Here is a 14,178-nt window from a genome sequence, read left to right on the forward strand (position 1 = left end):
TTACTTTTTCCTCACCATTTTACATGTTAGGATTAGGAAGAAAGCAGATAGCACACTGGAGATTGAGGTAAGTTTAATAAAAGGAGAGTGCAGCAACATGTGGGAGGGTTTGAACTGAGCAACAAATGATGGTGCAATACCCCGTGACTTAATAAAAATGCTGTTGCCTCGCCTGAAGACAAGGGAGCAGTTCCAGAGACTAGAAGCAGCCAACCACCAAGTACTATGGCCTTGGGTAGAGGGACACAACCAACCTGCAGGGACTTGATGAGGAAGCCAGAGAAATCTGTCATTCTCCTCTTTGACCTACTGCCAATATCTCCTATCAGCCATACACAGACAGCCTCTAAAGGACAAAAATGTCTGTTGGTGCACTGTAAATACATCAACCTCATGAGGCACAGGTCATAAAGAAATCTGAAGGCTCTGTTCTGTTCCCCACTCTGTCTCTGGTGAATCCTCTCACCTCTCACCCTCCTGTGCTTCTGACATACCCAGTGCTTGTATAAATAAATAAATAAAACTTAAAAAAAAAAAAAAGAAATCTGAAGGCTCAAACATGTCTAACACACCATCAGTTCTCTGCTGCTTTTAACTCAAGTGATCTTGCCAGGACAATGGAAGGATGAATTCAAGGGGTCACAGTTGTGTGGACATTTCAGACCTAATTTTGAGTACAGAGGATGTGTATGGCTATAGAAAGGAGATTTGAGGAGAGTGCATTACCCTCCAGGCCCTTCACTATGATTCTGGGTCACTGATGCTATCAACATTGGAGGTAAATGAGCAGAGGTTGGGAGATTTCAAGCATGGGTGAGTCATGCACTTTCTGCCGCCTCCCGTCCAATCTCAGGAGCCAGATTCCCTCTTAGCCTCCTCTGCTGTCAGCCATGAGTGCTTTCCTCTTTCCCACCAGCATGCCCTTTCCCTTCCCCAAGGTCCTTACAGCCAGGATCAGCACCATCTTCAGTTTGAAGCCTAGCGTATCAAGAGCTGGAATAAGCTCAGAGACAGCTCCACAGACAGTATCAAGGATCAGGAAAAGAAAACCATCTGATCATTTTCAAATATCCCCACAAGGAGCCAGAGAGGCTGTAAGGGAGAAGATGAATATGGCTCTGAGTGAGACTGAGAAGAGGAAGGATGCAGTAAGAACACCATAAGAACAATGGGAAGGAGAGCTGAGATACCCAAGGGTATGGAGACTAGAAGCCAGATTTCAGGGGTGAACTTTAATTCACTCAGCCTTAAGACAGGTTATCACTGAAGAAAATTAGAATCACAAGAGTTGAAATTTTAAAACAGGGGAGAGACCTGCAACACGAGGAAAAGCAAAAGAGGAGGTGCTGAGATAGTCACAGAATGCTTGTAGAAGAGTCTTCACGTCTCTTCAATCCCTGTGTCCCTTCCCCATCCCTCATTCTTCATAGTTTAGATATCTGAGCAGAAACAAAACAACGCAAGAGAATGAGACTTCCAAATGCCCTCCCAGGAGAGCCAGCTTTCCATTTCTGCCACCAGCAGAGGTCCCCGCACCTCTGCTCACAGGAGGAGGGTTGGCTTTGGATGTTGGGTTCTGAGATAATGTGTGAAGGGAAGATGAGAACAGCATTAAAGAGCAACCAGAGTTAAGGGAATATCCCTGAGCAGGTGGGCGGTCAGTCAGAGACCAACACACAACTCCGTGGGGCAAAACCCAAAGAGCTCAGACAACTCTGTGGGACAATTTGGGCCACGTCCCCCCCGAATCCTGATGGACAGGTTTCCTCTTTCCTGAAAGGAAACGTTTCCTTGCTCCTGACCCTGATCAGATGGAGTACAAAGAATGGCTGCCAGAATCGGGGTGGATGGGTGTGTAGGAGTGTGCCAAAGAGCCAGACACCCTCACATACACCCCCCCCACACACACACACACACACTCTCCATGGCCGATGGCCACTGGCAACAATGAAGCCAAAGGGCTGCATCAGGGCTTCTGCTCCACACCTCAGTCTGTGGGGATGCTCAAAGACTCCTGTTCTAGATTGTTTCCTTTATTTCAATTTTGTTCTGAATTCCTCTCTTCAGGTTTGCTGAATATCAACTATATAATGCATTCTACTTCACTATGTATTTATCCAATTTAGGAAAATTCTGAGGCAAGAGGGTGAAAACAACTTACACTGCTCTGGGCAACATTTCCCAGCCACACCCCTGGCCTCTAGTCAGAGCTGATTCTCACTATCCTGTCAGTCCTAAAAACTCTCTAGAAAGGCAGCATCTCCCACTCTGGCACTTTCTCTGACTTCTGAAGGAGCACTGTTTAAAATTTAATGTCCGTCTCTCCTGCTGCAGTTTCACTGTTTCATAAGCATCTTCAGAGAATCACCCTTTAAAATCTCTTCATGAGGAAAAAGAAAAATATCGGATGGTTTCATTTATAGGAGGAATGTAGGGAAACTGAATAAAGGGTAACAGAAAAAAAAAAGACAGAACTATTCTCTCACCCTCCTGCGCTTCTCACTGTACCCAGTGCTTGTATAAATAAATCTTAAAAAAAAAAAAAAGACAGAACTAGCAAGTAGAGGCACGCACCAGGGGAGGAGGAGGGAGGGGGTCAAAATGGAGGGGACAGTACAGGGGACTGTGATGACAATACACAGGGGATATGGTGGGAGATTTATGGGGACTACACCTGAGGGGGAAATCAACTATTGTACAAAAATGAACAACAATGTAAGAAAATTAAATCTCTTCATGGATGGAACTGGACTTCGAGTGATAAAGTTCATGTTATATATACACATGTTGATTTGTAGTGATGCAAAACCTGAACATTATATAAGAAACAGGTGCTATAGTGTACTGTAACTTAACTAAATAATACAAATAAGAAAAATCTCTTCAGGAGATTCAGAATTTTCAAAGTGAAATTATGAGGCCCTTGTCATTCCATTCTTCTAGTTTCATTCTGCTTACCATTGGGCCCTCTCTAGTTGTCGGGGCTTCTGGCCCTAAAATCAGGGAAATACGTTCCTGGAGAATGAGAAGAAGGAAACAGGAGTTCTAACCCTGAAGCAGAGACAAAAAGTAGGGAGTTTATTGTTCTATTTCTGGGGTGTCACTAACCTCTCCTCTGAGCCTTGAGTGCTGATCTCCAGAATAGACAGGATCCACAGACCCTGGTTTCAGGCCCTCCCTCAGCAGTAAGTGCCATAGAACCTTGCCAACCACAGGAGGGCACTGTGTCCCCTCCGGCTCATAGCAATGTCAAGACCAATACAGTAGAGAGGTCAGTCAAGGACAACAAAGCCCTCTCCCTTCTCCCTGCAGGACGCCTCCTTCCCTCTACCTAACGTTTGGGTGTCTCCTGCAGAGGCACCTAGGAGGGAGACACTCCCACTCCGTATACATACCCATGTACTCACATCACTGTAATTTCCCCCCTTTTGAAGACTAACATCATCATCTGTTAGGTAAATGTGCTGAGAAGTTCTGCCTTCCCTTCCATGGTGCACAACAGCAGCTACTGTAAATTGAGGCTGAAGCTGCTAGGAGTTCTTTGCCTTTTCCTTGTTTTGTTACCTCGGAGCTTGTTAGTGACTTCAATATGCCATTCCTTTAGTGTGGCATCTAAGCACTCATAGCTGTTGGCCTTGGGTGTAGTCACCCAACACACCCCTGGCCTTCAATAGCTAGCTCTGTCACCCTGCTAGTTGCGTAATATCCCCAGCCCCTACTGATCCTGCTCCACTGCATTTAAAATAGACTCACTCTTAGGAGAGAGTGATAAAAAGCTCAAGAATCAAGACCATCCCCACACCCCCGTCGGTGTGTAAGCCCCAAACATCAAGCTGCTTTAGTGCTCAACTCAGATTCCTTGAGAAAAGTGTATAGCTGTCTGTGGTTGTCCTTAATGTAGTCTGGCAAAAGAGCTGTAGCAGTCCGTCCAGAGTGCCACACAGTGCCCTTAGTGCTACGAAGAACCTAAGCCCGGATTTTTCTTTCTGTGTGTCAAGAGCCCAAGAGTCAACCTATAACAGACACAAAACATCTGAAATCTTAATATTATTCATAGTTGTTGAAAAGCTTCCCAGAGAATGACAAACATGGTCTGATTAACTCCCAAATTCTTGGGTTTATGAGGAAGGAGAAATTCCTCTTTTGTGTTGTGACTCTCTGGAAGGAGTTTTCAGATTGGAGTAGACTGTGAGCACCCCGACCCCTCCAGGCCCTGCCTCCATGTACTGGTTGTACTGATCTGCCCAAAACGGAATCTAGGTCACCCGTGGTGGGGTCCAGAAGGAGATGATCAAGGATAGCCTTGGCCACTTCAGTCAACTGCCTCTACTTCCTTCTCTAAGATCATGTTGGTTTTCTCTCTGAGGTCCTATGGCATCTCAATGTAGTCTAACTGATCAGTAAGTCTTCTAAGATCTAAGCAGCTCCTGCCTCCCATATTTGAAAGTATTATCAAATACAATAACATTCTGTTGGAATAGTGGGCCAGTGATTATGCAATTACATTTTGTCAAGTCTCTATCCTCTGTGAGTCCTTTCCTATGGTTTACGTCGCTTTGAGAAGAGAATATGAAAGTTGGGCAGGGAGAAGGTAGGAAAAAGTGGCATGATGCAGGCAAACTCAGATGAAGAAGAATGATGTTCCGATTCCTCTACAATTTATTGTTACAGCAGAAATTGTGGGAGACAGGAGGGCACTCTCCACACAGAACACACTATGTGGTCAGAGCTCAAGGTAGCCCTTCCCACCCCACTATGCCAAGCCCCAAGCAGCCCTGCCCAGCTTGGCTTCCTCCCCCCACCCACTCTAGACACACACTGTCTAGACAGCTACCAAAGTTAGTGCAGCCAATGGCCCCAGGCCCCTTTCCATTGCCCCGGCTCTAATCCTTCCTTCATATTTGTTCATTGCCCACCACCTCCCATTCCAACTTCCATTTCACACACCGGATGCTTCTATCACGTCCTGAGGACCACTGACCCACCAGCAAGCCTCCCCTGACGCACATTCATTTAGACCCAGGCCCTTCAGAGATCGCTTTGGTGAATGGAGACCCAGCCCCAAGTCCCCTCCCCTTGCAATATTAGATCAGGAGGGCAGAGTCTGGTGGAGACACCATAGGCAACTACCAAAACCTCTTATCCTTCATCTATGGACACCTAGAACAGGGAGAGGGAATACATGCCCTCTCCACCTTAATACCAGAATGAGGGAGAGGGAGAATTTAAGGGTCTGGGTTCCTAAGAGATATTAGGACATCTCTCCCAGGAGCTGAGGGAAATCACAGGTTAGAGGTCAAGATTAGGGTAGCAATCAAAGTCAACGTCATCTCCCACACGATCTGCCCCTCCTCCCTTGCTCACTCTGGCCCAATGCCCTATGCACCTCCCAGGTTAGTGCTGGGGGAGGTGAGGGTCGGGTCCCACACCAGGGCAACAAGGGTCATTCAACAGGAGACCTCCATAGTGTGCCCTGGGGGCCCCGAAGGCAGAGTCCCAGACTCGCTGCTCTGGGACAGGGTGCGTGAGCGGGACCGGCTGCCATCAAAGGACGCTGCGCTGGTCAGGGAGGCTGTGCGAGACCGGGACAGGCGAGTCATGCAGGAAGAGGCCACTGTGGAGACAGAAGGATATGGAGGCAGTCAGAGGGGAGATGGAGAAGAGAGGCTGGCAAGTCAGAGTGGAGTGCTTGGGTGGCAAGAGTTGTAAAGGGGGCCAGGGTGTCAACAAGATTGATCAGGCACATGAAGTCCAAGAATTAACCTACACTGGCTCCTCCCCCTCAGCACCCATCCTTCCTCCTGGGCAGCAGTCCCCCTTCCTTGTGACAGTCTTTAACCCCCATACTCACTGTAGCCCATGCCTTGCAGGAAGTACTTGAAGGCTTCGGTCAGCTTGCCTGGCTATAGAAGTAGATGAGGAAAGGGAGGCGGTGAGCTTAGAAGTGGAACTGAGCCCAAGGTCACGGCAGGTGTGGGGCTGGAGTGTGTGGAAAAGGGCACAGTTCAGTGCCCTAATACCCCATCCCATGGATGAAAGGGGTACTCACCTGAGTCAGCTGGGGCTGACCTCCAGAGTCAGCCATCTGTTCATGAAAGAGCCACCAAAAAAAAAATTAATGCACGTGTAAGTTTAATGAGCCCTGCAGGGAAGTAGAAAGGGGTCTCTCTTCCCAGGCATCCTCACTCTAGGCCCTTAGGGTTTTGTTTTCACTTCATTTACCTCACTTGCTCCCATGCAGGACCCTGGAGGCCTAGAGGCTGAATCTAGAGAAGATACATTGCTCTGGACAGGGGACCAGGAGTCAGGCTGGGCATGAAGTAGCAGGGTTACTGACCTTGAGGAAAGATGTCTGGGTAGGGTCCAGTTTTGAGTTACATTCCACCTGGAATAAGTGGTAGACTGAATGAATGAGGTCACCATCCCCACGGCCCCTCCCATCCAAGGGACCCAGGCACCCAGACCCCCAGTTCCATTCCCATCTGTCCCCCTACCATCTCCTTACCAGGAATCAACTTCTTATGCCCCAAAGTTACTCTCCTTGTCCTAAACAGAACTTGCCTCTTGGAAAAATACCCCACTGACCACCCCCCTACGCAGCCAGCCCTCCCGTATCTACCAGATAATTCCCCACTGACCACTGCATCTTCATGGGGTGCTTGGTCTCCTACCACCAGCATCACAGGGCACCTGGAGGCACAGTGTCAGGGAGGAGGCCATGAGCCCTGGCACTCCCTTTCAGAAGAGCAGCTGGAAAAACATCTGGCTCCAAAGAGGAAATAGCCTTCCAGTCCCACTAACCCACCAAAAGGATTCAAGGAAGATCTAGAAGGTTGTGATTTGCTAAATAGGAGAGGCTGGGGGTGGCAAGAAAAACTCCCAGTAAAAGACTCCTAAAGGACGCAAGCGCCTCGGGACTATCCAAGGGGAGAAAAGGCTTATCTCTTAAAGTCTTACTTGAGGGCCTCCGTGGTGGTGCAAGAGGTTAAGAAACAACCTATGAAGCTAACCGCAGCCACTGCAGCACGAGTTCAATCCCCAGCCAGGGAGCAACCCACATGGCGCAGCAGACCTCTCCTGACTTGCCTGCTGCTCCCCTCAGCAGTGTGTTTCCATCGATCCGCCTGTTCTGTGCCCCACTCTGTCTCTGGTGAATCCTCTCACCCCCCACACTTCTGGCCTGTACCCCAGTTCTTGTATGCATCAATAAATAAATCTTTAAAAAAAAAGTCTTACTTGAGAGTGACATCACCTCCACGCTCTAAGTTCAGGTCTCGGCGGCTAGTAAGAAGTTGAAAGAGTAGAAATGTTAGGCAGGCAATGCTACCACCCAGATGTAAGCGATCTTCCTTCCCCAAATTATAGCCAAACACTGGTGACTAAAAGGAGGAACTATAAGGGCAGGCAGACCTCAAGCACAATCTTTATAGTCACTTGTGCCCCAGGTCCCTGGTCAGAGTGCAGTGAAGGGGAAAGAAGTGCTCAAAAATTCTTATTCTGGGAATCCAAAATAAGAAATAAAATCCCAGGGAAGTAAAGAGGAGGAAGAGGGACAGCTCCTTGCAGTCCTTTCCACTGGGTCAGTCCCACAGCTGCACTCCTACTCCACCCCCAAAACTCTGCTCTTCTTGCACAACATGCTTCCCAGATTGCCCCTCCTCTATGCCTCCCCACTACCCCCAGTCACTGCTTCTATGTCCTTCACATGTGTGTGCACATGTGTACACACACACACGCATGCATACACTGCCCACACTCACTTGTTGTAGCTATTCCAGTACAGTTCAATGTTATCCAGGTTGGGCGCATGTGAAATGATATTTCTGTACTTTTGTATCAATTCAGAATTTCCAGACAGCTCTTCCTGAAGGAAAGAAGAAGGAGAAAAATTAAAATTGGGAAGAGAAGCCAACAGATGCTGGATGAGAAGAAGGAAACCCTCTTCCCCCCAGATCTTATCCCACTAAGGAAGTCATCCCAAGCATTCAAGTTCCTGCTGTTCCCCTCTACTTCCTCCATCTTCCATAACCACTAACCTGGCTGAAAAGATGTCCAAGGATCATTTCCGGAATGGAAGAGGTGAGGCCAGTTAGCTATGAGGAAAGGGCAGGCGAGAAAGCTCAGGACATTACAGGGAGAAGAGGCCCAGGCAAAGTGACATAGCTCCTCTCCTTAAAGTAGCTTCACCCCATCCTTAAAGGTCAGAGGTCAGTTACACTAGTAAGACCTTACTGGACCTAGACAAGGGGACACCCCACACCCAGCTTGGGCCCTTCCAAACCTTGTGGGCTGCCCAATCCATCCAGCCCTTGGCATTGGGGTCAATGTTGATGAGGACAAGGCCCTCAACTGTATCCGGATGGGTAAGCTGAGGGGCAGCAGAAGGAAGGAAAATTGGATTATGACCTCATAACCTGATAAGGCCACTGAGCTCCACCCACTCTTAGCCTCCCACAGTGCCTGCCCTTGTACCCACTTCCTCCCCCAATACACACTAGTCAATAGTATTCTCCTACTCCGTCTACCATGGTCCTGGCACCACCTCTCCCTTGCCTAGGGGCTATTTCTTACAGCATATCGTGACAAGATGTAGGCTCCAGCTCCAACACCAACTCCAATGATTGTGGCAAAACTGAAAGGGAAACATGTCTAATAGGCCCTGCTGACCAAAACTCTGGGTCTCCAAACTCCTCACCCTCCTCCCTAAGGCCACAGTTGCAGAAAAGGACAGAAAAGGACTTTCCTCTGGGGAGGCTGACAAGGAAGGTGCCAGGGCGCTAAAAATTGACGCCAGTAGTCAGCATGGCTCCCTGAAGTCTATCCCGAGCTCCCTCCTGAAGCGCTAGAGTCTTGAAAAGAAACATCCTTCCACCAACCAACCAGATGCTGTTTTCTTACACAGCTCTTTCTCCATTCTCCGTTTTCGGGAGCTAGTTCAACTTGTTCTGTTTTAGTTCCTGGTTCCTCTAGAGGAACTGGAAAGAGGGAACTTGAAGCCAGATGTCAAAATAGAGAGAACATTAGTGAACAACAGAGGAATGGGGAAACAGCCAAAGAGGTGAGCCAGAGCTGCCCAGCGCCCTCATGCCCTAGAAAGCCGAGCCCCGGACAGAGCCCAGGAGTGGCCGGCACCCGGTATGCCCACCGGCGAGGCCTCACCTGGCTCGCTCCTCCTCCTCACACCCTGTCCCTTAGTGTTCACCAGGAGAGGTGGGAAGAGAACAGATAGATCTACCTGGCTCCCCCAGGGATTGCTACCCCCTCCTCTTTCTCGCTAGCTTCCCTCATCAGAGTAGGCCCTCCTCAGCCTGAGGCAGGGCCACCCATAAACTTTTCCTTTTTCCTTTCCTCTATCATTTAGGGCTACTCTGTTATCTCAAGTCAAGGTTCTTGTCATCAATATGGTGGGGGCAGGAAGGAGGAAGGATATATCTGGAAAGGACCAAAATGCCAGGACCATGGTGGACACCAGAGTTTTGAAGGCCACCTTGTGCAGGAAAGAGAAATCTAGTTTGGAGGGGTTCCCAGGCTTCTCACTTTAAGTACTGCAGAATGCAAGGGATCATGTCTGCAAGCTGGTCCAGGGATGGGTACTGATATCTGGGGAAGAAAAGAATGTTAAGGAAATACCCACCTGCCCCCACGGCCCCCACTCAGGGTGCCCTACTGATCTTCTCTCAGAATCACCACTGCCCTCCCTCCCTCCTCCCCTGATAGAATTTCCCCACCTCAGCCCTATGCCTCACAGTCTGATGAGGAGGGAAGGAGTTAATTCTTACCCCAAAGGGAACACTGGAGCCCCCTCTTCCATTCCAGGGGCGTCCACATGAACTCGCACAAAGTTCTGAATGATTTCCTGCATATCCCCAAATTGAAACAGCGGCTGGAAGCAAGATTTATCTAAAGAGAATCCCCATCATCCCAATAGTAAAGTCAGACAGGGAAGAGTATCCCCAAGTCAGCACCCACCCTATTCTGTCATACCACAGCCAGAGAGGATAGTACTACTCCCTTCCTGCCCTGGCTCTTTACCTGGGGCCGTACCCTCCACCCCCCCCCCCACCCCCAGCCTCTTCCCAGAAAGGAGTGGGAGGGGAAGTGAAGGTCCTTACAGTTGAGTCCCACATCATGGTAGGTGAATATTGCTGGGCGTTTGGGTTTGGGGGTGCCATAGACCGTAAAAGTGACAGAGCCGTAAGGTGTCTCCACAGAATGAGTCTGCAGGAAAACAGGTCACCGTTAGGTAGGAGTTAGGCTGAGAGGAAAAGAGACAGGAGGAGCTCCACAAAAGCAAAAAGGGGTGGGGGGGAGGCAGAGAGGGTGAGGAGAAGAAGGGGACAGAGAATTAGAAATAGGAGTAGCAAAAATTTAGTTTAGAAATATATGACAACAGAAGATGATTCTGAGGATGGAAAAGGATAAAGAAAGATTGGTAAGCAACAAGGAACTGTGAATAGACGAGGGACGAAAGGGGAGAAAGAGAGAAGAGAAAGGACTAGAATGAAAAGCAAGTGACCAAAGAGAGGTGGAAAAACCAGGGCCCTCTCTTTACTGGGGGGGAAGGAGAGCCCCACCTCCACCCTGGGACCGCCCCACGCTGTTACCTGTCCCTGGTCCAGGAGGATTCGGGCAGCTAATTCAGCCTCCTGGAGAGAGACACACAGACACACAGAGACACACACGGAGACACACAGTCACACAGTCACAGATGGAGAGACAGACACAGATTCAGAGAAGTACGTAGAGAGAGACCGACAGAGACCAAGGACAAAGAAAGAGATGACAAGGGACATGGAGAGGATGAAGGTTAGTGTAGTGACAGGACAAGGGCTGGACCCTCAATTTTGGTGTATGGGGAGAGAGACGTGGGTAGAGGTGGAGAAAATAAGGGTGCGGATTAGAATGAGATCACGAATTGGGGAAGGCAGGAGTTTGGAGATGCTTGGAGGTCTGAAATTGGGGCCGGAGGAGTCAGAGGGAGTCTTATTACCTTGGCTACCTCGGGCGCCTGCCCTGGCAATAGCGGCTTCTCCTCTGTGATCTGTACCTCCTGCAGCTCCGCCATGGTAGCCTGGCAGAGTAAGAAAGCACCAAGATAGGGAGGTTACCTCCATACCCTACCTGTCCCCAAATGCTGGTTTCCTTTCTCTAGCACTGGACATATCAGGATACAAAGGGCCCCAGGAACTAAAGACTACTCTGGGACACAGAGAGAGCCCTTCCCTCCCCCAGCTTCCATGTCCAGGCCACCTGGGAGAGGACTTGGGAATGAGGAATGAGGATACCTCTTCAGACTGGCCATTCCCAGTGCTGCCCCTCAACACCCACATCTCCAGCCCTCCTCCCCTATCCCAGAGAGAAATACCAGGGTGGGGCAGCATCACAGCTCGGGTTTCCCAGGCTATATTTAGGGGTCACCCCACACTCCCAGTTAGGTAGGGGGTGAAACTCTCAGCTCAGTAACTGGGTATTCCAAAGATCCTATGGGACAATGAGGTGAACATTCAAGTTCACTGTGACCTTCAACTAAAGTCACAAGGTCAGTAGCTAAAAGGGAACGGGGTTAAAAATGACCTGACTAACATGAACAAGAGGGAAGAGGAGGAGACAAGAGACAAGGGACATCTGTGTCCAACTGACCCAATACCTCCCTTCCTCCCCAAAACTCTCCCTGCTGACTGCAAATAAACTGGCACACATTCAACTGAGTAGGGGCAGTGAGGAGCAGGACACCTGTGCTGACCTGCACGCTGGAGCCCTGGCAGCCCAGGGGTGGGTCACTTACTGGGCTCCTATTGGTTGGATGCAGTAAGGTTAGGGGTCAGGGTTCTCACTCTTCCTGGCTCCGGGGTCTGAGAAAACAAAGCAATGAGGTGAATGACATGGGAGACAGACCCTGGGTCTTGTAGGGACAGAAAGCCTCAGCCAAGACCCAGACCACCCAGGTCAGCAACCTTCCCCAGTCACTAGCCCTCCCCAATCTCAGCCCCTAAGTCTGGTGAGCCTCTTTTCTCTACTTCAACTAGAATCCATACTGGCGGGAGGGGGCTGCTGGGCAACACAGAGAGCTGGTATGTGGCCAGGCCAGGGGGGAGGAGAGAAGAAAGTGCTGATGTGGAGGAAAGCCGAGGCCCGTGTCAGAACCTCTGGATTCTAGTCTGGCTCTGCGGCTACCGGTGTGACCTTGGCCAAGCCAGCTGCTTACTACTCTTGGTCTCAATTCCCTATTTGCAAAGTACAAGTGGGGATTAGGGGATCCCCCAGATTTTTGACAGCTCGCGAATGAGAGGAGGGCAGCAGAGCACGGCTGGCCCCCTCCATCAATTTGGGGCGGGGGTGGGGGGACGGAATTCTTTAAAGCTCCGCGCCTTCGCTTCTCTCCACCCAGTCTCCCGCGAGTGAGGAACGAGGAGGGCGGTCCCACAATCTCTTCCCGCACCCGGACGACCGCTGCGGGCCGAGCCCCGGGAAGTCTAGCAAGGCGACGGGACTCGGGCCCGGGCCCCGGGACCTGTCCCTACACGTGCCCACGCCGCCGGGCAGCCGGGGACAGACACCCGCGCGCGGCCGCGGAGCTCCCCGGACCCCGGACACGGCCTCGCACACACCCCAAACACGCCCTGTCGCCCGCGCAGCCTCCGCCTTTGTGCGCCGCAGCCCAGCGCCCCCTCCTTGCGGGTTCTTCCCGCCAGCGGCCAGCGCCGAGGGACGGGGCGCAAACCGCCCGCAGACCTGGCCGGCGCCGTCCGGGCCCCGGGACCCCGGCCTGCCCCTCCCCCTACCTGCTGCGCGGCGGCCGCTTCCACCTTCACTTGCCTTTGACTCTCCGGCCCTCCCCGGCTCGGGCTCCCCGCAGACCCGCCCCCGGCCCGCCCCTCGACGCCCACGGGCCGACAGCTCCCAGCAGACCCGCCCAGACCCCCAAGAAACACGCCCCCCTTCACCCCGCCCCAGCAGGCCGCCGCGGGTGGGGGAAGCGGGGCTCTGCCGGGGGCGGAGGGGGGCGCTGGAGAAAGCGAACGCCGGGGCTCCCCGGCGCGCGCGCACCCCTCACCTGCCCGCACCTGGAGGCTGCGGGGTGTGCGGGAACCCCCGGCCCCGCGGGGATCCCTTGCCCGCTCTCGCCCCCACCCGCGACCTGGGTCTGTGGGTCGCACTTTTCTTCGCCCCCAAACTCCGAGGTAGCGAGTAGGGGAGGCGAGCCCGGGAACAGACGCCGCACGGTCCCCCCGCCCGGCTGCAAGCGGGCCGGCGGCGGGAGGCGGCGGCTGGGGTCGCCGCGGCGGGAGGGTCCGGCCGCCGCGGAGGGCAGGTGTGCCAGCCCGGGGCGGACGGGGGCATGGAGGGCACCGAAGCGCCAACTCCGGGGCGCCCAGGGTCGGGGTACCTCCTTTCCCAGCCGCGTCCAGTCGCCGGCGCTCCGGCTGCTCCCTGAGAAGTTGGAAAACAAGGCGGGGAGGGGGGCGGGGAATGCGGGGGGCCGCTATAAATAGAGGGATAGCGCGGGAGGGGGAAAGGGTGGCCAACGGGAACTCCCGGGTCAAGGCCCCAAGGGGGGGCGGGGGAGGGACCGAGGACCCCCGGGGGCTCGGACTCAGGGGTAAACAGGCTGGGGGCGGGGTTAACGCTGAGAGGGGTGGGGCGGGGGCTTAGGGGAGGACGCTGTGTCCCGGGCTAGGACCCAAGAGACCCCGTGTCTTCGGCGCTAACCCCTCCTAGTCCGGCAGGGAGAAGGAGGGTGAGATTGGCTCGGCCTGGCCCAATCGCAATGCCCAGACGGCGGTGATTTCATGGGGGTGGCGGTGGCGCCTTCTGGGCCTAGGTGGGTGTGCCACTAGGGACTCCTCACTTGCCCTCGTCTAGATGCACCTAGATCCCGCCCCGCCCGCCCCCCCATCTAGATGCACTTTCCCTGTCCCCCTAAGAGGAAGGTGCCCTGGAATGAAATACTTATGTTGCTAAGGGGACTCGAAGTTGACTTGGCAAAAGGAAATCAGAATGAATTTCTCCCCACCTGCACCCCCCTTCCAGCTCCCCTCCCCCTGGGGTCCCCACCCCATCCTCCTTCAGCCTGGATCCTGGGTTGCCATTTCAGGGACTGGGCACAAGGCCAGTTGGAAACAATGGCCAATGGAACTGGAGCTGCCAAATGCAACACCAGCACAGACTGCCCCCCCA

General features: G+C 52.4%; 1 protein-coding gene across 8 annotated transcripts; it reads right to left on the reverse strand.

The window, feature by feature from the left end:
- Nucleotides 1-5,447: 5,447 nt before the first annotated feature.
- NDRG2 (NDRG family member 2) lies at nt 5,448-11,068 on the reverse strand (the record flags this gene model as incomplete). 8 transcript variants are annotated; one of them, XM_084241159.1, is made up of 15 exons in its annotated part: nt 5,448-5,614; nt 5,852-5,903; nt 6,050-6,085; nt 6,338-6,385; nt 6,672-6,690; nt 7,237-7,281; nt 7,761-7,864; nt 8,037-8,093; nt 8,282-8,368; nt 8,572-8,632; nt 9,538-9,600; nt 9,780-9,900; nt 10,113-10,218; nt 10,605-10,646; nt 10,991-11,065. In XM_084241159.1, 15 exons carry the CDS (start codon nt 11,063-11,065, stop codon nt 5,448-5,450), a joined length of 1,083 nt encoding a protein of 360 aa, XP_084097285.1. The 8 variants fall into 8 exon arrangements, with proteins under 8 accessions (XP_084097285.1, XP_084097284.1, XP_084097283.1 ...); XM_084241158.1 differs by having other exon boundaries at nt 6,642-6,690; XM_084241157.1 differs by having other exon boundaries at nt 6,639-6,690.
- Nucleotides 11,069-14,178: the final 3,110 nt, after the last annotated feature.

This window comes from Talpa europaea (assembly GCF_964194135.1).
Source record: "Talpa europaea genome assembly, chromosome: 8".
Lineage (NCBI taxonomy): Eukaryota > Metazoa > Chordata > Mammalia > Eulipotyphla > Talpidae > Talpa > Talpa europaea.